We start from the raw sequence: 22,730 nt of genomic DNA on the forward strand, positions 1-22,730 counted from the left end.
TGAGCTCAGCATGGAGTCTGCTTCTCCTTCTGCCCCTCCCCGTTAGTACTCTATCTCTCAAATAAATAAAATCTTTAAGAAAAAAAAGGTAAAAAAAACTTTGTAAAAGCAAACTCTAACCCCGTGGGGCACAAACTCACAACCCCAAGATCAAGAATCGCACGTTCTACTGACTGAGCCAGCCGGGTCCCCCCAAGTTTCCCTTTTCTTAAAGTAACCAGTCATATTGGATCAGGGCCCACCTTAATGAACTCATTTTAACTATGTCTGCAATGGTTCTTTCTCAGTAAGGTCATGTACTGAGGTATTTGGGGTTAGGACTTCAACAGATCAATTTGGGGGATCACAGTACACCCCATAACAGATTATCATTAGATGATATTGTTTTATCAGTGTTAAATCTCTTGAGACTATTACAGTGACTTCTCGTGGCTCCTTATTCTTTTTTTTTTTTTTTTAAGATTTTATTTATGTGGACGTCTGGGTAGCTCAGTCATTGAGTGTCTGCCTTCGGCTCAGGCCATAATCCCAGGGTCCTGGGATCGAGTCCCACATCCGGCTCCCAGCTCCGCGGAAAGCCTGCTTCTCCCTTTCCCACTCCCTCTGCTCGTGTTCTCTCTCTCGCTGTCTCTCTCTCTGGCATATAAATAAAATCTCAAAAAAATGTTTTAATTTATTTCCCAGAGAGAGAGTAAGAGGGCACGAGGAGGGGGAGCAGCAGGCAGTGGGAGAAGCAGGCTCCCTACTGAGCAGGGAGCCTGACACGGGGCTTGATCCCAGGACCTGGGATCATGACCTGGGCTGAAGGCAGCCGCTTCACCGACTGAGCCACTGAGGCACCCCTTCTTTTTTTTCTTCTTCTTCTTTTTAAGATCTATTTATATATTTTAGATAGCTAGCCAGGGGGAACAAAGGGAGAGAGGGAATTTCAAGCAGACACCTCCTACTGAGCACAGAGCTGGACACCAACCCCGAGACCATGACCCCAGACGAAATTAAAGAGTTGGACACTTAACGAACTGAGCCACCCAGGCACCGCATGGTCACTCCTTGTTCTTAAGGGATGCCTGTGAAATATTGAGGTGCTCAGTGTAAGACGTCTGCAGCTTCCTTTCATATGATAGCAGGATATGTGCTATACACAAATGCAGATATGGGGAAGCCGAGGCAGCAAAGTCGAGGCAGCAAAATGTGAACAGTTGGTGAGTAGAGGTGGAGAGTACAAGGAGAGCTTATTTTCTCGATCTTTCCATAGGTTTGAAATTTGTCCACATGAAACATTGGAAGAAAATTAATTCTATTTATTTATCTTTAAGACTTTATTTTTTTTTAAAGATTTTATTTATTTATTTATTTGACAGACAGAGATCACAAGTAGGCAGAGAGGCAGGCAGAGAGAGAGAGGAGGAAGCAGGCTCCCCGCCGAGCAGAGAGCCCGATGCGGGGCTCGATCCCAGGACCCTGAGATCATGACCTGAGCCGAAGGCAGAGGCTTTAACCCACTGAGCCACCCAGGCACCCCAGACTTTATTTTTTTAAAGATTTTATTGATTTATTTGCAAGACAGAGAGATCACAAGTAGGCAGAGAGGCAGGCAGAGAGAGAGAGGGGGAAGCAGGCTCCCTGCTGAGTAGGGAGCCTGATTTGGGGCTCGATCCCAGGACCTTGGGATCATGACCTGAGCTGAAGGCAGAGGCTTAACCCACTGAGCCACCCAGGCGCCCCTTTAAGATTTTATTTTTAAGTAACCATTATGCCCAATGTGGGGCTCGAACTCACGACCCCAAGATCAAGAGTCACACACTCCACTGACTGAGCCAACCAGGTGCCCTGGGAGAAAAAAAATTTTTTTAAAGATTTTATGTATTTATTTGACAGAGCAAGATCACAAGTAGGCAGAGAGGCAGGCAGAGAGAGAGGAAGGGAAGCAGGCTCCCTGCTGAGCAGAGAGCCCAATGCCAGGCTCCATCCCAGGACCTTGGGATCATGACCAGAGGCAGAGGCGCCCCTAAGAGATGATTTTAAACTTTAAAATCCTTTTATGTTTTCCAGCCCATCCCAGGCGCCCCGAAAATAAATTTTTAAAAAATGTGAAAATCTTTTTGCTGAATCATTGCTGGGTGTCTGGGAAGCAGCCATTTCCCCAGTTTGGGGAGGATGGTTGCGGGCCTTAGCTTGTGAGAGGCCTCGGGGTCCCTGCCCCCTCTCTGGGGTTCTGCATCTCAGTGGGTAGAAGCAAACATTTCCAGAGGGGGCTGAAGGCATTTCACACTCATTGCACCGAAGTCTCGCCAGAACGTCCCACGAAGTGGGTCTTAGGATCCCCCATTTGCGGATGGGAAGACGAGGCTTAGAGAGGTCAGGTAACTTGTCCATGACTGCACAGCTAGGCTAGAACTCAGGTTGTCTGACTCTCAAGGCTGGAATTCCCAGGGCACCCTCCAACTCCCATTCCCAGCCAGATGTGACACTGGGGCCCCTTCTTGGTACTGTCCCCGGTTTAGGGCTGGCCATGCGTCTCAGGGCATAGTCCTCGGCTCCCCAGGCCGTTCCTTTTTTTTTTTTTTTTCTCCTGAGATTTTTATTTATTTATTTATTTATTTATTTGACAGAGAGAGAGAGAGATCACAAGTAGGCAGAGAGACAGGCAGAGAAAGAGGGGGAAGCAGGCTCCCCGCCGCACAGAGAGCCCGATGTGGGGCTTGATCCCAGGACCCCGAGATCATGACCTCAGCCGAAGGCAGAGGCTTAACCCACTGAGCCACCCAGGCGCCCCTCCCCAGGCCTTTCCTGATCCCAGGGGCACAGGCCATATCCTCCCTCCCCGTGCACCTCAGGCCTGGGTCCTGCTCAGTCAGGGACCCTAGAGCTGAGAACAATGAGAGCCCTCCCACGCCTACCAGCCTGGGTGGGGCAACAGGGCGCTGGCGCCGAAGGTGTGCCCGGCAGAACCCGGTCCACCTCGCTCCACCCAGCTCTGTGCCCCCAAGGCTGTACTGTGAGCTGCGGGGACCAAGCTCTATGGTCCTCCGGCTGCTGCTTGTGTTTGGACAGAGGGAGGCGGGAGGTGGAGGCAAGTATGAGGAATGTGCTCCTGGGCTGGCTGCCTTTCTGCTCAGCCACTGCCAAGTTCGACTGAGAGCCACAGCTTCTATCAGGTGACACCGCCGTCTCCTCCCGCCTGCGGGTGCTGACAGCTTCCCACGAGGCTAGCACTCAGGAGCCCTGCCTCTCCTTGACAGGTTCCATGAACACTGCCCACATTTCTGTAAACCGTCCCTTTGCTGTTGAACTGTCCTCACCCGCATTGCCATGTGTCATCTGATTCCTGGAAGTATGGGGGAGAGAACTCAATTCTTTAACTCTCCCTGATATCCCCATTCCTCCCTCCATCTTTTTTTTTTTTTAAGATTTAATTTATTTATTTAACAGAGAGAGATCACAAGTAGGCAGAGAGGCAGGCAGAGAGAGAGAAGGGGGAAGCAGGCTCCCTGCTGAGCAGAGAGCCCGATGCGGGGCTCGATCCCAGGACCCTGAGATCATGACCTGAGCCGAAGGCAGAGGCTTAACCCACTGAGCCACCCAGGCGTCCCCTCCCTCCATCTTTGATCCCTCCCCGCCACCCCAATTTCTGAGCCCCAGGAAGACAGATCCAGGCAGGGAGGCCAGCAGCTTAAAAAGTCATCTTTATTGGTTTCCAACTGCCTCACAGAGCATCAGGGTCAGTCCCTCCTGGGAATAGCGTTTGAAGAGATAAATACTTATTTTGCCCCCAACTTGTCAGTAGAGGGAAGTTTAATAAAAATAGTAATATAATAACAATAATAATGACTATGATCAATAATAAAATGCCTCCTATGATCCCCTAATACACAGGTGGTTGAAGCTTTGAGAGAAAGGACCACCCCCCCCCTTTCTGGGAGGGGCCAGAGTGTGCCTGGAGACCCTCCAGCGGCCCCCATCAGGTGCCATCTCCCACCAAGTAGCCTTTATAAATACCCTCCCCATCCTGTCCCTGTCTAGGAGTGATCTCCCCTGGGCGGATTAGATACAAGGTCAGTTGGTTCACAGGGCCCCTCTCTGTTTCCAACCCCGCTGAGCTCCTCCCCAGAGAGAAAGGCCCCTATCAGTAGTGTTCTCCTCCTGGCCCCCCTCGGCTCTCTGCTGCTCTTTACTGCTCCTCCTTTATCCCTCTCCTCCTCTGGGTGCCTCCCCGCTCCTGCCAGTCACTAACACAGCCTCTTTCACTTCCTTTCCTTCCCCTACCTTCTCCTACTTCCTTCACCTACATTCTCTCTGTTCCTGTCTATTCTCCTTCCCTTTGAAAAAATTTTTTTTTTTAATTTTTAAGTAATCTCTACACCCAACATGGGGCTTGAACTCGCAACCCTGAGATCAAGAGTCGTATGCTCTACTGACTGAGCCAGCCAGGCGCCCCATTCTCCTTTCCTTTGGATCAGACTCTGTCTTTCCTACGTCAACCCTGAGCAGATACTGCGATACACCCCAACTTGGCCTCACCTACAGTCTAGACAGTCCGCAGCCAAGACCCTACCATTGCTCCCAAGGCACAGTCCTTCTCTATCCCTCATCCTGATTCTTGCTTGCAGGCTTTCTAAGGCTTGGCACGGAAAAGGAGAGCTTTGGCACAATTGCCCCCAGGACTCCAGGGCAGATGGGCCCCCAGGGCAGAAAGGGGGCCATTCTATTCCCATAGCTAGCACAGACAGGGGCTGGGAGCAGAGAGGAAAGGCAGGATAAGGGCTGGGAGTCAGGCCCCCCGGGTCCTGGGTACCCAGACCAGCTTCCAAGTCGCTCTCCGACCCAGGCCCTCCCTGAGTCCGAATTTGCACACATCCCCGGCCAGCCGGAGCATGGCATTCCTCAAGCTCTTTGCTCGTTTCTGTCTCTTGGTCCTGGGATCGGGGTGGGCCCTGCCAGAGGGTGTCAAGGGGAGCCCTCTGATTCAGGGGCTGGGGGGAGGCTCCGGGGCCGTTCTGACACCTGGAGGGGGAAACAGAAGGAAAGACTCTTTCCTCACCAGACCAGTGCCCCCCACAGGCCTTCCCAAGACCCATCACCTGCTGCATCAGGGCCCTTGGAGGAGGCCAGATGTGAGGTGGGAATAGGACTATAGGAGAAAAAGCCCTGGGTAACTCCTACTTAACCCTGGAGCCCAAATCAAAGCCCCTTTGTTCATTTACTCAATTCTTCATCAGTCAGCAAACACGCTTTTCTCTAGGCAGAAGTCAAACTTGACCCTCACTATTGGGGAGCCCACAGTAGAGGGAGGAGGACTGGCATCAGTGGAAAACCATAACACAGAAGGATTGACAAGGAGAGATGCGGAGCAGGGCCCGGGTCCTAGGGAGGCTGGTGGCTGCCAGGTAGTGATATTAGTGGAGAGCCTTGAGAGTGGCCTGGACGTTAATGAGAGGGCATTCACAGCCAGGGGGACGCCAGGGGCAAGAGCCTGAAGGTGTGAAAGAATATGGCAAGTCCCAGGGCTCTGAGTGGCCTGGCGTGGCTCCAGTGGGGGTGGCAGTGAAGAAGTGACCGGAGGGTCAAGGGGAGCCTTCCCAGCTCTTATGCCTTTCCCTGTGCCCAGCCAGAGCGGACTCTCCTCTGATCCTCCATCCCAGGTTGGGCCTCTGAAGAGTTCCCCTTCTGTGACTTCTCCCCATGTGTCAGGTACCCTGTTGTAATCATCATCGCCTCGTACAGCTATCACTTCTAGAACAATCTCACAATAACCTCATTTTATAGGTGAAAGGGAGGCCGGACATCTCGCCCAGGGCCACACCTCTGGGACAGCGAGGGCCAAGATTCCCACCTAGGGTGATCTGCCTCGAGGCCTCTGTTGGGGCCCACTGTGGGGCCAGTCGGTCTCTCTTAGTATCCAGGGCAGGGATGGGCCCAGCTTGTTCTCTGGCTTCAGGTCCCAGCACAGAACAGAACTGCCTGTGCTTTTACAGGGGAGGAGAAAACCCCACCAGCTCACCTGTATCAGGGAGTCTGCGGGGCTCAGAGATCCCTGGGGGCAGGACACGGACTCGCTGGACAGAGATGTCCAAGGCTTCCTCTTCACTGCTCCAGGAGCAGGATGGTATGGTGGGGGTGGGGAGGGACACAGAAATCCAAGGTCAAATATGAAGGGTCCAAAGGGGGTGGAAACTTGGGGGAGCGAATGAAGGCAGTGGAAGCAGCGGGGTTGTCCTTACTGGCGTCCGTGTCTCCAGAAAGCCCGTCACTGCCCACGGAGGCTGGGCGCCGCGAAGCCTCTGAGAAGCTGTGGGGACGCTGCGGGCCGGAGCTGCGCGTGCCTCGGCCCTTCCCTTCTGGAGCCTGTTGGGGGGCAGTGCAGAAGGGCTGGGACCGGGCGGTGAAGCAGTAGCAGTGGGGACCCCCGCCTGGACAGGCTGAGGTCTCGGGTCCCAGGTAAGCAGAGGCTCAAGCGGGTCGGGAAGGCCGGTGATTGGCTGAGCCTCAGCACGGCGGCTTGTGATTGGCTCCGGAGAACTCACCCGGGGCAGGTCCCTGGTGCTGGGCTTCCCGTCCATGGGGCCCACGTGCACCAGGTGGTTGAAGTTGGTGGGCGGCGAGATGAGCTTGGAGCGCACAAAGGGGTCCTTCAGCATCTCCCTGCGGGTGGAGTGATATGGGGGGAAGGGGATATAGGAAAGGGGGAGCTCCTTCACCCCGACCCTCTCCCCAAACGGACCCGCCCCCAGGACGGGCCTGGGTTTCGCCCCGCCCCCAAGCTCGGGAGGCCCCGCCGCGCTGCCGCATCGCGCAGGCGCACCTGCGCCGCTGCTGCCGCTGCTCTTCCGACACACGGAAGAAGAAGTGGCGCTTGCTCTTGGTGCGGAACAGCTGGCGTCGGCTGTTGTCAGTGAGGTCGGGGATGTCGAACTCGTCCTTCTCTGTGGGAGGAGCAGAGGGCCGGACGGTGCTCCCAAGTGCCCAGGGCCCCCGTCCGCTGGAGCCCAGCATCACACATGCACACGTGAACGCACACACTCCGGACTGTCTTGCACACGCACTTCTCACCTGCCAGCCGGTTCCTGAGGTAGGTCAGGCGGACCTTCTCCGTGCCAAAGAGGAACAGGGAGCCCTCCGGGTTTAGGGGTCGCACCTGAGGCAGCAGGCACAGAGGTCAGCCGCGCTCCCCGACTGCACCCCAGTCCAGGGCCAGGGGTCTGGGCAGGCCCTCACCTTCTTGAGTGGCACCGTCTGGACCCATTCTGCTTTCCTTACATCAAACACATCGATGGAGTTCTCGCTGAACACTGTCAGGTAGGGGGCTGCATAGCCTGCGGGGCAGGAGACGTGCTGTGCAGCCCCTGCAAGCCAGGCACCTCTGTGCCCTCATCTCCTCCAACTCGGCCTAGGGAACACCCCCTGGGTCCTGCCACCGCACAGTAACTTCCACGCCCCACCGAAGGTCCTTCTGAAGACTCCAGCTTGCCCCACCCAACATCCAGAAGAAATCAGATTACAGTCTTGGAGCACTCACTAAGTGGCATGCCAGGCATAGTTCCCACCACTTGGCAGACTTTTTCTCCTTCATTTCTTAAACAACTCTGGGCAGGTCGTGTTATCATCCCTAACTTACAGATGACGCAATGGAACCTCAGAGCTGAGTAGTGGCCAAGGTCACCCAGTGGTGAGTGAGAGTTGGGAATTAGCCCTGGGCAGCCTGATTCCAACTCCTACAGAGGAAGTCTGTGCTACACCCAACCCACAGGCCCAACCCCAGAAAAGCCTCTGCTTGTGAAGGGAGCTGTGTCCCTGTCTTCTAGCCCAACACCATCTCACAGTTACCTGTGCATGTGTTGGAGTCCTCCACTGCCCCGTTCATTCATTCATTCATTCATTCACTCATTAATTCCTCCAAACATTCACAGCCCCTAGGATGTGCTTCCCTGGGCTGGGTGCAGGATGTGATGAAGAAACCAGCCCCAACCCATTCCACAAGACCCCCACCGCACCAAACCAGTTATTACAAGAAGGTACAAAGAGCAGTAGAGCTGAGGTCTGCACACACAGGTAGGGGAGCAAAAAGGAACAAAGGACCAGAAATGGGGGACAGCAGGGCGGGGAACACGAGAGCAGTAATGACAATGACAGAAGTCGTGGTGGTCATTTACGGAGAGCCTACCAGCTCCAGGCCCTGAGCCAGCATCGGGGCTGGACTTGGTTGTTAAGAGTTTGCCAGGTACAAGAAAAACAGTTTAGGTGAGGGGAAGAGCACAAGCAGAGAGGCCCAGGAGAGGAAGATCTGGTGCGGTCCACCGAGGGCAAAGCAGGGGGTGGTCAGGCAGGAGGACCCTCCGCAGCCTGGCCCTCAGCAGGCCTTACCCCAGCCCGTGGGCACTGCTGGCCAGAGCAGCTCGTGGATGCGAGACTTGCGGCCGGCGCTGTCCACATAGACCCCCGCGGTGGTGAAGATCAGTAGGAACTCACTGAGGCTGAGCTCCACGGCGCCCAGCGCCTCACCCAGGCCCCCGCGGGATGGTGGCAGCTCCTCGGGCACCAGACCGGTCCCTAGCGCTAAGGGCGCAGCCTCGTTGAGCAGCGGGTAGAGGGCAAAGGCACCAGCGGCTCCCACGCACAGCCGGTCGCCCAGCAGCCCCAGGCTCTGCACAGGTGCTGGTGCCTGCAGCTCCCGGATGCGCCGCTGCCAGGGCCCTGGGCCCGGGCCCAGCTGGTAGCAGAGCACCTGGCGCTTGACAGCTACACAGAGCACAGGGGTGCGGGCCTGCAGGATGCGCCCGGCTGCCAGCGCCTGGCAGCCTCGAGACTCGGGGATCTTGGCACCCACCACCTCCGTGCTCTCCAGCTTGGCCAGGGCGAAGAGGCGCACGCTGGGGCCGCGGCCGCACAGCACGACCAGAAGGCCCGCCGCGGGGCTCACCGCCAGCCGCTGCACCCGCCGGCACTCGCCCACCTGGAAGATGTCTTAGGGGTTGGCAGAGGACAGTGTCAGCAGCCGTGCCCATCCTCCCCCGGCCCCTGGGGCTGACCCCCACCCAGGCCTACCCCTGCCCCGCCTGGCACGTACCGTTGCTGTGCAGGTGGATTACAAAGAGGCCCTCCTCGGTGCCCAGAGCGAGCCGGTCCTGGTCTGGTAGCGGGAGGGAGAGAATCGGGGCTCAGGGAGCCCATCGGCAGCTGCAGATGAGGCAGCCTGCCCGTCCTTGCTAAGCCTCAGCTTCTCCTGAGGACATGGGGACGGCAAGCCCACTGTCCCTGAGTCACCGGACCCTTCTCTCTCAAAGTCTGGGCTGGCTCTACGGGGGGCCGGGGGAAGGCCCACAAGGGCCAGGGGCAGAGTGAGAGGCCCCCACCCCAAGTTGTGGGATTTGGGGTAAGTCCTGTCACCTCTCAGAGGCTTGTCTCTTCCTGAAGTAAAGTGGGGACAAGGGGTCCTTTCTCCCAGAGCTGCCCATGAGTGCCCCGCTCACAGCAGTCCCTGCTCAGCCAGTGCCCTTGTCCCCCCAGTGACCGGTGGACACAGGGGCCCTGGAGGAGCCGCACAGTCTCTCCCGGGGTGCCCACTCTGAGTGTAGCGGGTGGCCCCAGGTCTCCAGGGCAGGGGCTGGCTCAGGGCCAAGGCCAGCTTCCTAGGGAAGCCAGGAGGCACTGCTCCCTCACTTTTTCATGGAGGTCCCGCTGAGCCCCAGGTTCCTGGATGAACACAGTGGCCCCAGAGAGGGCAGTGTGAGGCTCCCCCGTGGTCTCCCTGTTGCCGGTAAGAAAGCCAGGACGGGGGGCGCCTAGGTGGCTCAGTGGGTTAAGCCGCTGCTTTCGTTTCAGGTCATGATCTCAGGGTCCTGGGATCGAGTCCCGCATCGGGCTCTCTGCTCATCAGGGAGCCTGCTTCCCTCTCTCTCTCTGCCTGCCTCTCTGTCTACTTATGATCTCTGTCTGTCAAATAAATAAATAAAATATTTAAAAAAAAAAAAAAAAAAGAAAGCCAGGACGGGAGCCCTCATTCGTCTCTTGCTAAAGCCTTTGCTCTTTTCACTCACTTAAGATGCTTTGAGAAAAAGCAGAAACTCTGAGGCACAGAGAAATGGAGTGGCAGAAGCCAAGCCCCCGGCCCCTGGCTCCGGGCTGCCCACACAGCCACGCCTGGGGGAGGGTCACGGACATAATGTGGAGAGTCTGCAGCTTGTGGCTGTAGGGACCCAGCAGGGACCAGGCAGTGACGAGGCAGGAACCCTCCCGACAGGCCCAGGCTCCTCCCCAGAGCCGTGTGGCTCACCGATGATGGCGGCGCAGAGCGCATGGGGCAGCAGCGGCAGCCCGTTGTCATAGGCTTCCTTCAGCGCGTACACAGGCCTTGGCCTTGGCCGCGTGTCCAGCAGCAAGCGCTGCAGCTCGCCCAGCACCTGCAGCCAGCGCGCCCTCTCGGCCTCGCTCTCGGCCAGCAGCAGCACGGTGCACACGGCAGGGGGCACGGTCAGCTGGGAGGCCGTCACCTGCGGGCAGGGGCCCAGGCTGGAGGGCTGTGGACCGACGGTTGGCCATCCCCTCCCTCCCCGGGTCGACGCCTCTTAGCACCATCGGGAGCAGTCAGGCGCCCGGCTGGAAGCTGTCTTCCAGCAGGTGATTTGCCAGGCAGGACGGTCAGACCGGCACACCAAGGCCAGAGGCCAGAGCCCTGAGCCAGTGCCATGGTGGGGAGGGACGGGGCATTGTGGGAACATCCAGCAGGCTGAGAGGGAAGGATGACCTCTTTGGGGAAGAGACATTTCCGCTGGAGCCCAGAGGGTGAGTGGAGTAACCGGGAATGGTCCAGGCTAGGGAGAGGCTCTGGGGTGGCCTGGGCTGAGCAGAGGAAACGGGATGGGAAGGGTCCGTGGTCACAGGGCACTTTTGGAACTGGAGAAAGCAAGCCGTGTTCAGAGCAGAGAGAGGCTCCAGAGGGAGGCCGGGGAGGCCTGCAGGGTCAGAAATGGGAGGACTCAAGGCCACACTCAGGAGCACCCTGAGGTGATAAGAAGCCACAGAAGGATCCTAAAGGAGCAGGACACAGCCAGCTTCACAAACAGAAAGCGTGCTGCACTGTGGGATGGAGGCTACAGCAGCTGTCCCTGTGGAGGTGATGGGGTAGTGGGGGCAGGGGGTGGTGAAGAGGGCAGCCACGGAGAAGGACACAGAGAAGCGTGGCTGGAGCAGGGCCATGCAGAGGCGGACGGTGGCCCGGCCCAACCCGCCTGGCACTCACCCTAAAAATGCATGGCAGGTCCCTGGACTGGGCATGGATGACATCAGAGGCCAGGACCGGGGTGGCTGAGAACTGGGGGTCCCTGGGGAGGTCCATGGAGCTGGTCAGAAGTCATAGGGCCCCTGGCTGCCTCCCCCCAACCCCTGCAGCCCTTCGCTCCCACCACCCCTGCCTGGTACCCACCTCAGATCCAGGGCCTGCATGAGGGCCCCGCTGGCCGGGCTGAGCCGTGGGTCAGGGGCGTCAAACAGGAGCAGGCGGGAGTCGCTGAGGGCAGCAAACACGCGCTGCCAGCCGCGCCGGACGCCTGAGGGCCGTGGCACCTGCAGGGGTGGCGGGAACGGCAGGCATGGGAGGGCCCGCCGGGCTCTCAGCCTACCCGCACTGGCCTCCCTTTCCCTGGCCAGACCCAGCTCACCGACAGGAAGCCCTCGTAGGCTGTGCCTGTGCCCGTTTCTGGGTGCACTCCCAGGGCTGTGCGGAGGAGGTCAGGGGGCACGGGGCAGGGCGGGGCTTGGGGGGCACATGACGAGTGACAGAAGTAGCCACAGGCTGTGGGGAAAGCAGAAGCCGGTGGTGTGAGGCTGGATGAGGACAGCCTGGAACCAGGACTCTGAACTGTCACCAATTCCCCCATCACGTGAGAAAAAAAAAAAGAGAGTGCGAAATGGAGCAGCAAGAAAACTGGGGTGCGTCCGGATTAGGGCCGTCTCATTCCCTCCACCCAGGGACAGGAGCGGGGCAAGCAGGTGGGGTCTCACCATCACAGCCCAGGCCCTGGCGGCCCAGGCCCAGCATCAGCGAGGTGCAGCGGAGACACTTGGTAGGGGACGGAAAGGTCCGGGGTCGCAGCGCATGTGAACCAGGCTGGGGAGGCGGGACACACCTGTTACCCACAGCTGACCGTGGCCTCCCAGGACCCTGTGTCCCATCCCCGAAGCCACCCGGAGGCATCCGGTGGAACCAGGGAACGAGCCTCGGCAGTGTGAACCCAGCCCCAATGAGCCCATCACGGCGCCCAAACTCCCTGCCCCCATCCCCTGTGGAGTCTGCCAGCCGTGACGCCTGGGGAGGGACCCAGGCAGGGACCTGGAAGAATGGCTTGGTGCCCCCACCCGACTCCACCCCCCCCGGGCGCTGACCTTTGCTAGAGAACCTTCAGCAGCGGCGCTGGGAGCAGCAGGCGCTTTGGGGAACACAGCCTACGGGGGAGGCAAGTGGATGGGTGAGGAGGGCCCAGGCAGCCGGTGGGGGCCCAGCCCCCGAAACGCGGGACTCACGCCTGTCCTCACCCCCAGGCGCAGGCTGCGGCGGCCCTCTGGCCTCAGCTCTGGCTCCACACCGGGCCTCGGGGCCTCTCCTGAGAGGCCAGCGTCCTTGGTGGACTCCTTCTGGGCAGTGAGATGAGAGGGGAAGTCAAGGCCCCTGTGCTTCTCCCCAGGACTCCCTCCAACCGGCCCTGCTGCGCACAGTTCTTACCTCTGAGCTCCGGAGGGACAGGAAGGGAATCAGGGAGTTTGAGGGCTTCGTGTCTGCAAACAGAGAGCACAGGTCACTGGGGGTGGGGCCCTGGCCCAGCCCTAACCCTCGCTCCTGAGGAACTGGGGGGCCAGACAGTGCCTCAGTTTCCACCTCAGTGAAATGGAGCAAGGACGGCAGGCTGTGGTGGGTACGCATACAGCAGGCGTTCTCTAAGTTCCGGGTAACAGTGGGGTAAGCAGCAGAGTCTGGACTTGTCTCCACAGTCCTGTAAGGCCGTCGTGGACCCCCCTCAGTCCCCATGAGGCTGGAGCCGGAGGCCTCACTCCAGGACAGGCAGGCAGACAAGCACTCACCCCTTGCGCTGCGGGAGCACCTACCTCGGGCCGCGGGAGCACCCACCTCTGGCTGTGGGAGCACTCACCCACCCCACCCCCAGGCTGTGGGGACACCTGCTCCCCGGGGCCACGGGAGCACTCACCTCCCGGGCCGCGGGCCGCCAGCTCCTCTCGCAGGGCAGCCAGCTCCTGCTGCAGGCCCTGATTCTGCTTCTGGGCCTCCTGCAGTCGGCTGGGAGACAGGCGGCAGAGGGTTTGTGAGGGGCCTCCGCAGAGGTCCTGAGCCCCCTTGGTGGGGCCTGCCCGTGCTCTCACCTCTCGGCCTGCAGCTGGGCCTCCCGCGTCTGCGTCAGCCGCTCCTGCAGGCTCTGCTTGGCCCGGATCTCGGCCTCCAGCGCCGACTGCAGCTCCAGCCTGGCCGACGCCTCCATCTTCTGCAGCCGCCGTGCCTTCCACTGGTGGTCCTGGTGGCCAGGGGGCGCCGGTGTAAGATGCCTCCGGGGGGCCTGGCTGCCTCAGAGGCCCCTCCCACCTTAGCGCACTGCCGTCCACGCCACCTGGCCAGACTCAAAGCCCTAGACTGGCCACTGGCCTGCTGTGAGCTCAGGCAAGTCACCAATCTTCCATGAGCTCAATGTCCTTGCCTGCCGAGGGAGGCTCCTGGGACACCCGCCCCCCAGGGTGTTCGCAGGCGCTCACCAGCGGCCGGGCAGGGATCGTCTGGGTGCCCACGTTCCGCAGGGACTCCAGCTCCTCGGCCATCTTGGTGGCCAGGGCCTGCAGGTAGCCCCTTGAGACCTTCTCGTCGTTCACCCTGATGGCAAAGGGGGTTCAGGGTCATGGCCTGGACCCTCAGCCCCACCTGGGCCCAGCCCCTCCCCACTACCCCCTCGGCTCCCACCAGCTAAGGATGTCAGCGATCTGGGCCTCCCAGTTGCTCTCCGTCTCCCGCCGTTCACCCTCCAGCTGCTGCTTGCTCTGCTGCTCCCGTTCCAGCTCCTCCACCAGCTGGGGACCAGGCAGGAAAAGGGTCAGTCCCCGGGGGTCCCAGCACCCTCGAGCCCCATCCGTGTCCACCCTAGTTTACCCACCATAGCTCGCCTGCCAGCTGTGGGTGCTACCAGGCCGGGGAGACCGCCTGCTCTGGGACCCTGGCCGCTCGGACCATCCCCCGGCCAGCTCCCCACCCCTGTCCCGCTGCCCGTCGGTCTGTCCACCCTCTGTCCGCCATGCTCACCCGCTCCTGCTCGAGGCTCAGCCTCCGGTTCTCTTCCTGTAGCCGGCACAGAGCCTCCTCCTTCCCACTCAGCCTGGGGAAGCGAGGATGGCCCGATGACTCCCAGCACAGGCCCCCTCCGCCCCCCCAACCCCAGCGGCCCAACTCACGCGTGGCCACGGGCCTGCTCTAGCTGCACGCGCAGGGCCGCCACCTCCTTCCTCAGCTGCGCTTCCTGAGGCCCGGCCTCCGGCAGCCCCGTGCCATTGGTCTCAGAGGCAGTGTGGATGGTCTTGGGGACACGGAGACAGGTCAGGGCAAGGGCCTGAGGAGCTATGGCCCACCGCGCCCCAGGGACCCAGGCAGAAGTGCCCCTTGGAAGAGGTTAGCCCTCACTACCTTGACCCGGAAAGAGTCCTTCTCAACACTTTGCTCCCTCTGTCTCTGGAGCTGTGTCACCTCCCGGCAGAGGGTAGCCACCTGGGCCTGCAACTGTGACGAGGAGGCATGGGGACAGCCACTGCTGACCATGTCCACACCAAGCCGCTCCCCTGCCTTGCTACACTCTCTGGGCCCTGCCAGCCATGGCAGGAATGCAGGCAGTGACCCTCCAGCGGGGTCCCCCCGCCAATGCATCCCCTCGCTCGGGCCTTGGGCATCCACAGTGGGGGTGCAAAGGCGTGCGGTGTTGCCAGCACCAAGCCCCAAGCTCCCAGGGCTTCTTCCAGCCCCAAGGGGTGTGTGTGTGTGTGTGTGTGTGTGTGTGTGTGTCATAGCGGCAGTCCCCACCTGTCCCTATCACACACCTTTCTGCTGCTCTCCTGGGCTTCCTCCAGCTGGGAGCTCAGGGTCTGGGTCTGGCTGGCTGTGGCCGCCTCTCTCTCCTGGGCCTCCCGCAGCCTCTGAAGCAGCTCCTCCTGCCGCTCCTGGGCTCTGCGTAGCTCCTGAGCCTGCACCCGCAGCCCTGCCTGAGCCTCGGCCAGCTCCTGGGGGCCCAGAGAGCGGATGGGGAGGGCAAGGCCTGGAGTCAGGGCAAGGACCTCCTGAGCACAGAGCCCTGGGCCGCTCCCCCACCGCATCAGGCCCTCACCCGGACAAGCCGGTCTCGCTCCTGCCGTAGCTCGCCGTCCTGGCCCGGGCTCCCACCGTCTGTCTGGGCCTTGCTCTCCCTCGGCGTCTCTGCCAGGAATGGTCATGAGGCCCTTGCATACTGATGGCCTCAGCCACTCCACATGCGGCATCTCCCAAAACCCTCACCCCCTCCCAAGAAAGTGGGTCTTCTTGGCTCATTTCCTATGTGTAGACTCAGAGAGTTTAAGATATTTCCCTAAGATCACACCTCGTGTCCAGAGTCGGGGCAGGACTGGAATCCAGGCTGGACCCAGGGGCGCCAGTTACACCGCTCAGCCTCCGGGGTGAGGATGGGGGGAAGAGATCAGGGGGCAGGGGGGCGGGGGCGCGGGATACCTGACAGCCTGCCCTGTAGGGTCTGCACTTCCTTCCGTAGCCTCTCCAGCTCCCGGTGGTCTGAGGAGAACTGCAGGGCCTCTGCGGGGCAGGAGGTGGGCACCCGTCGGTGAGTAGCTAGTCCAACAGTAGCTCCCGGCTCAGACCCCACCCCCCCAACCCCGGCCCGGCTGGCTCCCCAGTACCTTGGAGCTTCCGGCTCAGCTCCGTCTTCTCTTGCTCCAGACAACGGAGCTGCCGCTCGAGGCCGGCCCACTGCTCGGAGCTGCTCTCAGGGTCCGTACTGGGGAGAGCAGGACGACATTTGGTGGCAGAAACCCCACCCCGCGCAGGGCCCCTCCACCTTCCCTCATCCACTCATCCATTCATCCAAGAAACACCCTCTGCGTGCCAGCTCCGGACCCAGCCCTGGGCTCTGTGCTGGCAGAAACAGACCAGACTGGGCCAGACCCCGCCCCCGGGATCCCAGTGGGCAGGGCCGTGCCCCAAGATCCAGACCCAGGTTCAAGCCCCAGCCCTGGACCTAAGAAGCCGCTTGAACTTGACTAGTCACCTAACATATCTGAGCCTCAGTTTCCTCAAGGCCCTCTTCCAGGGACTGGCATGAGGACGCGGTGATCGGGGCCAGCTGGCCCCATCCCTGGCACACGGTGGCGCTCAGAGTGCAGGCTGGATCCGTTTGCTGGCACCTCCAAGTGCCTCCTCACCGCCACCGCCGTCTCAGGCCAGCCCCTCAAATGATCTAGGTCACCTGGCCCAGTCTAGAATGGGCATCAAGAGGCATAACGTGCGGCTCAGGGACTGGGAGGGGCCCTTCCAGCTCTAGGTCTCTGGTTCTGAGTCCGGGACCCTCTCAGCCTGCGTGGAGGGTCCTCTAAGGGCCAGACGCTGGGATGGGACCCAGACGGGGCATTGGCATGGCTCCACCAGAATTTGTATTTGTCTCCCCGAGAGCTCAGAGTACGCTCCCAGACTCCAGTCACGGACAGGCACCGGGTAGGCCGTTCAACCTCTTTCCTGGGGTCCTAGTGGCCCACATGCCCAGTGTCCTCCAGGCCAGGCCTCCCACTAGGTATGTGAGGTCTAGACTCACCTTCCCGAGGTATAGGTGAAGCCCACGAATGGCAGGTGGTGGCCAGAGAAGGCCCCATGGGAGGGTGGTGGGAGGGTTCCCTGCAGAAGGAGGGGAAGGAGTGTCACACTCCACAGGCCCCTCTCCAGGCTGAGGTTCAAAACCTGGAGACTGCCCTGGGACCGGGAATGCCGACCTCCTCCTGCTCAGATGGAACCGAGGAGGGTGACATGGTCCCCACCTAAGCAGACCACAAACCCCCACGAGTCCTCACGGCCATGGCCTCCCAGATGCCACTTAGAGTTCTTCCTCACAAGACCTCCAGTTAAGAGGATGACACTTGAGGACCAAAGACCTTCACTCGTTACAACCCAACACAGCACAGGTGAACTGTAATGCCCGAGAACCTCTGGAGAACTTCTGGGGGCTTCCCACAGCCAGCAAGGTCCAGCAGTGGGACCCACTACTCACCGGATGGTTGAGGGTGTCGTCATCCACGTCGAAGTTGGAGGTGTCCACAGGCCCACGAAGTTCAGGGATATAGGGGGCCGTGCTGGTTGCCAGGCGCTCCCAGTCCACGCCCTCAAAGAAGGGGTGGTTCCGGAAGTCATCCAGCCCCCCACGGCCCAGCCGGTCCTCTTGGCGGCACAGCAGCTGGCGGATCAGGTCCCGGGCAGTGGCGGGCACGTCGGGCGTGTCCGAGGGAAACTGCAGGTGATCCTGTAGGCCAGGGGGAGGGAGGGTGCAGGTGGGTGTCCTGGACCCCACCCCCGCCCACGGACATCCCAGCCGTGGGGGCTTAGGACTCCTGCTGCCCTCCCAGCAGCCAGACCTCATGGTTCATGATCTTGCCGTAGGTTTCCACGAGGGATTCAGCATAGAAAGGCGTCTCCCCGAAGAGCAGCTCGTAGGCACAGACGCCCAGAGACCACCAGTCACACTGTGGGCCGTAGTGACCCTTGCCCTCCTCCATGGCCTGCAGGATCTCAGGGGAGATGTAGTCCGGTGTCCCCACCGCCACTGACGAATCCACCTGTGTGGGGTGGGGCGGGTGGAGGGGTGACGACACCATGAGGATGGCCTTGGGCTTGGCTAGGCCTGCTGGCTCCTCACCAGAGCCCCCGGGTCTGGCCCTGACACTCCCACTGGCCCAGTGACCCCACCTGGGGCTTCGACCCAGTCCTTCCTGCCCCAGAGAGCTCTGCGCGCCGGGGGCCCCTGCCCTCACCCTGGGGCCTTACCATGCCGCTGTTGTTGAGCCGGAGACACGAGCCGAAGTCAGCCAAGCGGATGTGACCGTTCATGTCCAGCAGGACATTGTCTGGCTTGACATCCCTGAGGGAGCGCAGGGGAAGGGAAGGGCTTGAGCCGTGTGTGCAGGGGTGTGTGCAGGCACGTGCCTGGATGGGAGTACGTGGGCACACGCACGCTGGCGTGTATCTGCTCACATGTATGTCCGCGAGCACACAGGAACAGTGTGTGTGCATGTGTACAGAGGGTGGGGGGGTGGTGGAGGCTGGTGACGAGGCCTCCTGACTCCCAAGAAGGGAGAAGCTGGTTAGACTGAGAAGAAGGACCCGTAAAGATGATCCCTGGAGGGAGCAGGGCCCACCGTGGGGGACGCGGGAGTCAGACTGCCCCAGTGCAGACTGCTAGCTAAATCCAAGCTAAGTCCTGACTTTCTCCCCTGGGGACAAGGGCAGGCCCCCATCACACAGGGTTTTGGTGGGAGGGCTCAAAGGCGTCACATGTACAAAGCCGCCAGCATAGGGCTTGGCACGTGCTGAGCACTCAACCACTGGCAGCCGTCCCCAGGGCAGTCAGCGGGTGGGCTGGGGGCCCTACCTGTGGACGTAGCCCAGCTGGTGCAAAGAGTGGATGGCCAGCACCATCTCAGCCAGGTAGAACTGGGCCAGCTCGGGCGGGAGGCGGTCTTCAAAGCGGCTCAACAGAGTGAGGAGGTCCCCCCCGGCATAGTAGTCCATCACCAGGTACTAGATGGTGGTGGAAGGGGGGTGGCCAAGAATCAGACAGTAGGGGGTAACTGTCTTGGGGCCCTGGCTTTTGCCCACCTCCCCATGGTCCTGAGGGGTTCTGGGAAGGCATGAGCGTCTTCCAGCAGCTCTGGGGTCACCAGCTTCCAGCCAGAGCATAGGCAGGGGTTCCAGGCCCAGCAGGTGGTAGGGAGCGGAAGCCTCATGGTTCCCACAGGAGGGGTCTCTCTCTCCTCGGACCCAGCATCTCCTTCGTCCCCAGGCAACACCCCCCAACCTGGCTGAGTCCCCTCACCAGGTACTCGTCATCTTGGAAGGCGTAATGCAGAGCGGTCACCCAGCGGCTGTCCCCCTTCACCAAAACGTCCCGCTCCTCCCGGAAACAGGCAGTCTGCAGCAGTTTTGGGGAGTGGGGCGAGGGGGGACGGTGGGATCAGGGCCCAGGAAACCCTCCTCACCAGCTCAGGGGATGAAGGAAGAATCAGTAAGTCTGGGAGCTCAGAATGAGGTTGCCTGTGTGAGCCGGGGCCTGTGCTCTATGGCTCTGGGCCTCAGTGTTATCATAAGGAAAATGGGAACTATGTTAGCTTCTAAGAAAAGCTTATCATGGGGAAGCAATGGGGGAGGCGCGCTCAGCAGCATCGCCTGCCCCTTCCCCGGTATGCCCTGTACTCCCCAGTGGCAGCACACCCGTCCCCACCCCTTGCCTGTTGGTAGGATGCCCCAGTCCCGTCAGAGCCCAAACCGACCTCGGCCCTCTTCAGCATCTCCCACTTGTGCAGCATTTTCATGGCAAAAATCTGCCCGCTGTCCCTCTGCCTCACCACGGCGACCTGAGGCCACAGGGAGCACCGGGGTCAGCTCTGCCCGGGTGCAAACCCCCTCTCCCCACCTATCCCATGCCTTGCGCTCACCTCCCCGAAGGCCCCTCGGCCGATCACCTTCAAGATCTCGAAGTCATCTCTCTGCAGCCTCAGCTCTTTTACCTTCGCTACGAAGGGGCTGGCTGAGGGGACACAGAGCAGAGCTCAGGGACCCCAAGGGGAAGGCCCCGGCTCCGTCTCTTGCCTGGGGAAAGCAGGAGCTGCAACCCCCACGAGGCCAGGGCAGGGATGGCCTCCCCGGAGCGGGGAGTCTCTGGCCAAGCTGCTGAGAGGGGCTGCACCACCCCTGCCTCAGTCGTGGAGGAAGAAGCACGGAAGGTGGGCTTTGCTGACCACCTGGCCCCCAGACCTCCTGAAATCCAGGGTTCCCTGACTCTAGGCAGTCTTGGTCCCAGGGGCTGATGGAACTTGTAGTCCTTCCCAGTCTGGGGCTGACCCTGGCTGACCAGGTCACCCTGGGGAGGAAGGGGATACACCATTCCCACCCTCAGCTCACAGTTCTTGGCACCTGGCAGGACCAGGCCCGGGCCTGTCTTGGGAAACTGGACAGACGACATTCCTTGTCCCCAGAGAGGCTTCCCTGCCACTGGGAGCTGGGAGCCCTGGTCTTGGGACCCTACAGGCACAGAGGTACCTGGCTGGGAGGGAGGCCTGGGGCAGCCCCAGAGGACAGGTCACACGTTGGTTCTGCAGGGCTCTGGGAGGACAGGCTTTGTGTGCCCCATGTGGGGCCTTCTCAGTCTGGAGGCATAAATAGGTCTGCCCACGTTCTCACAAGACTTAAAAACAGAGCCAAAAAACCCTTCCCTGGCGCCTGACGCTGGCACCTGAGGGAGTGAACCCTCAAGATCTCCTCCAGGCCTGACCAGCCCTACAACTCTAGGCCCTGCCTCCCTCTCTGGACTCGGCTTTCACCCAGGCAAGAAGCCCCTCTTCTCCCAGTCCCCGATACTCCCTGGAGGGGCATCTCCAGCCACTCCCAGGCCCTTTCCAGGCCCTGAGAAGCCACAGGCCTAGGGAGGGGATTGGAGCCTGGAAACTCAGGGAGGCAAGAATGGCTGGTGGGGTTGGGGGCAGCTGCAGTCTGGCTCCCTGCCTCAGTTTCCCTCTGCCAGCAGGTAAACTCCCTGCCAGCTGGGCGGGTCTGTGGGTGGGACAGAGAGCTGCTCCACAGGTTTATCAGGCAGAACCCCCGCAGCAGGGGTGGTGTGCAAACCTCATTACAGAAATTAATTGTCTCTTTCCCAGGTCTGTGTGTGCAGCTGGGAAGAAGCAGCCACAGGCATCCACGGGGGGAACTGAGGCCAGGGTGGCTACCTGTCAGCCAGACAAGAACCAAAACCCGGGGCCCACAGTCAGGAGGATCAAGGTCCCCAGGACAAGCTGCCCAGTCCTCTTGCCTTGCCACAGGGATGGGGGCTCTGGGCAGGAGCGGGGACAAGTTGGAGCAGGAGCAGAGTGAGTCACCGCCCTGCTGGGTTACCTCGGGAGATGTCAACAGACAGGCCCCCATGCTGGGGTCCTGGGCAGAGATGCTAGAGGCTGGCAGGGAGGAGCACATGTGTGTGCAAATACACACACACACACACACGTGCGTGGGCATCCCAGCAGGTGGTGACAATGCGGTCAGATACACAGGAGTAAGGCGCAAAACTCCCAGGGAGAGTGGCAGGCACCAGAACCAGGGGCTTCCTAGCTGCCCTCACCCTGGAGGAAAGGGCTGGGCTCGGGGCCAGCTCACTGGACTGTCTTGTGGGCCCCCATCCAGGCCAGGCCTTGTGCCTACCCAGAGCTAAGGAGTGCCCGGAACGCTAGTCACACACTGGGCAAACACTGGCCTCACCCCACCCTCCCGGCCAGGCCCCATGCCCTCCCCCCACCATGGCCTGGCTAGGCATAACCAAGGAGGCCCAGGGCTGGTGCCAGGCTGGTGCCCACACTGGGTTGACCGCTGCTCTGGGTCACCCACTTCTGGTGACTCAGAGGAGTGAACTAGGAAGGGGTGCAGACCCACCTCCAGCCGGGGCCCCCCCCACCCCCGCCCTGGGGAATAGACCTCAGGAAGCCTGGCCAGCGACCTGCACAGGGAAAGGGCCTGAGGTTGGTTCCTGTGTCCAGTTTGGGGTGGCCTTGTATGCCATGAGATGGACGTGTTTGTGTGTGTGCGTGTGTGCGTAGGAATGTGCAAGTGTGCAATCCCCATGGATCTCTGAGTAGAAGTAGGCAAGTGTGTAACAGCCAGTGCGGCTGGGGTGGCGTTCAGGGCGAAGTGTGGGGCTCCCCGGGTCTCTCCTTGAGCTGTGAGGATCTCAGCATGTCCGTGTTGTATGTGGGAGACTGAGAAAGTGTGTGTGTCAGTGCGTGAGACATACGGGTCTGCGTGTGTGCCTGTTTGCTCTCCAGGGTCATGAAGTATGACGGGTGAGTGAGGAGTCCCTGACCTGATTCTGTAGCGCATGTGTTGTGGACACGAGTCTGAGGTCTACACTTGGGACCAAGCTTGTGTGTGTCTGCGTAAGTTGTGTATTGTGAACACGCGCCAGCTTCTGTGCATGGGAAGGAGTGTGTGTGTGAGTCTGAGGGAGGGTAAGGTGTGCAGCTGAGAGGGCCCAAGGGGTCCAGTGGCACATGTCAGGGCCAGTGCGGGCTCTAAGCGGGGAGCTCATCGGGGTGCCGCTCCCCGCGGGAGGGTCTGTGGGCGCAGGGCGCGGGAGGGAGAGTCGCGTTGTCCCTCCGGCCGCCCCACCTCGGTCCCGCCCGAGTCACTCACCCCAGCTCAGGAACTGCGCCACGTTGCGCTCCCGCCGGAGGGGGGCGCTGCTGAGCTCGTGGTGCAGTCCCAGCAGCAGATCCAGGAGGCCGTCGAGCCCGGGGCCACCGCCGGCCTCGCCCCGCGCCAGCCGCTCCAGCGCGCGCAGCCGCCGCTCCATGGCTGCGGCCGGAGCCCCGCGCCCGGGCTAGAGCCAGGCCGCTCGCATGCCGGCCCGTCGGCCCGTCCGTCTGTCGATCCGCGGGTCGTCCGCGAGTCCTCCCCCCACCCCTCC

The 22,730-nt window shown here is 60.8% G+C and overlaps 1 protein-coding gene across 5 annotated transcripts; it reads right to left on the minus strand.

The window, feature by feature from the left end:
- Window positions 1–3,664: 3,664 nt before the first annotated feature.
- On the minus strand, window positions 3,665–22,730 carry CDC42BPG (CDC42 binding protein kinase gamma). Of its 5 annotated transcripts, none has more exons than XM_032879401.1 (37): window positions 22,457–22,730; window positions 19,717–19,808; window positions 19,552–19,635; window positions 19,098–19,193; window positions 18,654–18,802; window positions 18,050–18,143; window positions 17,641–17,841; window positions 17,280–17,528; window positions 16,830–16,909; window positions 15,922–16,019; window positions 15,737–15,817; window positions 15,360–15,448; window positions 15,076–15,255; window positions 14,669–14,761; window positions 14,440–14,561; window positions 14,291–14,363; window positions 13,955–14,061; window positions 13,753–13,867; window positions 13,369–13,517; window positions 13,197–13,285; window positions 12,716–12,768; window positions 12,529–12,624; window positions 12,379–12,438; window positions 11,998–12,103; window positions 11,655–11,788; window positions 11,420–11,559; window positions 11,237–11,336; window positions 10,271–10,487; window positions 9,065–9,127; window positions 8,362–8,961; window positions 7,216–7,313; window positions 7,051–7,135; window positions 6,803–6,923; window positions 6,525–6,642; window positions 6,222–6,345; window positions 6,002–6,090; window positions 3,665–5,004 (listed from the first exon to the last, which is right to left on the minus strand). In XM_032879401.1, the coding sequence occupies exons 1-37, from the start codon at window positions 22,614–22,616 to the stop codon at window positions 4,948–4,950; spliced, it is 4,662 nt and encodes a 1,553-aa protein (XP_032735292.1). In that variant the 5' UTR covers window positions 22,617–22,730; the 3' UTR covers window positions 3,665–4,947. The 5 variants fall into 5 exon arrangements, with proteins under 5 accessions (XP_032735292.1, XP_032735294.1, XP_032735293.1 ...); XM_032879403.1 differs by having other exon boundaries at window positions 6,002–6,087; window positions 11,237–11,318; window positions 12,529–12,627; XM_032879402.1 differs by having other exon boundaries at window positions 11,237–11,318; window positions 12,529–12,627.

The sequence above is a fragment of the Lontra canadensis genome, unplaced genomic scaffold, assembly GCF_010015895.1.
Source record: "Lontra canadensis isolate GAN:19392208 unplaced genomic scaffold, GSC_riverotter_1.0 scaffold66, whole genome shotgun sequence".
NCBI classification, from domain to species: domain Eukaryota; kingdom Metazoa; phylum Chordata; class Mammalia; order Carnivora; family Mustelidae; genus Lontra; species Lontra canadensis.

Bases quoted from the DNA above. Each gene is read 5' to 3' on its own strand.
- CDC42BPG (XM_032879399.1), bottom strand. From the start codon at position 22,616: ATGGAGCGGCGGCTGCGCGCGCTGGAGCGGCTGGCGCGGGGCGAGGCC. The intron at 14,562-14,668 runs GTAGTGAGGGCT...CGTGTCCCCAAG, and splicing joins AGGACTCTTTCCGGGTCAAG to ACCATCCACACTGCCTCTGA. The intron at 5,005-6,001 runs GTGAGCTGGTGG...TTCCCCCTCCAG, and splicing joins CCGCAGACTCCCTGATACAG to GTGTCAGAACGGCCCCGGAG.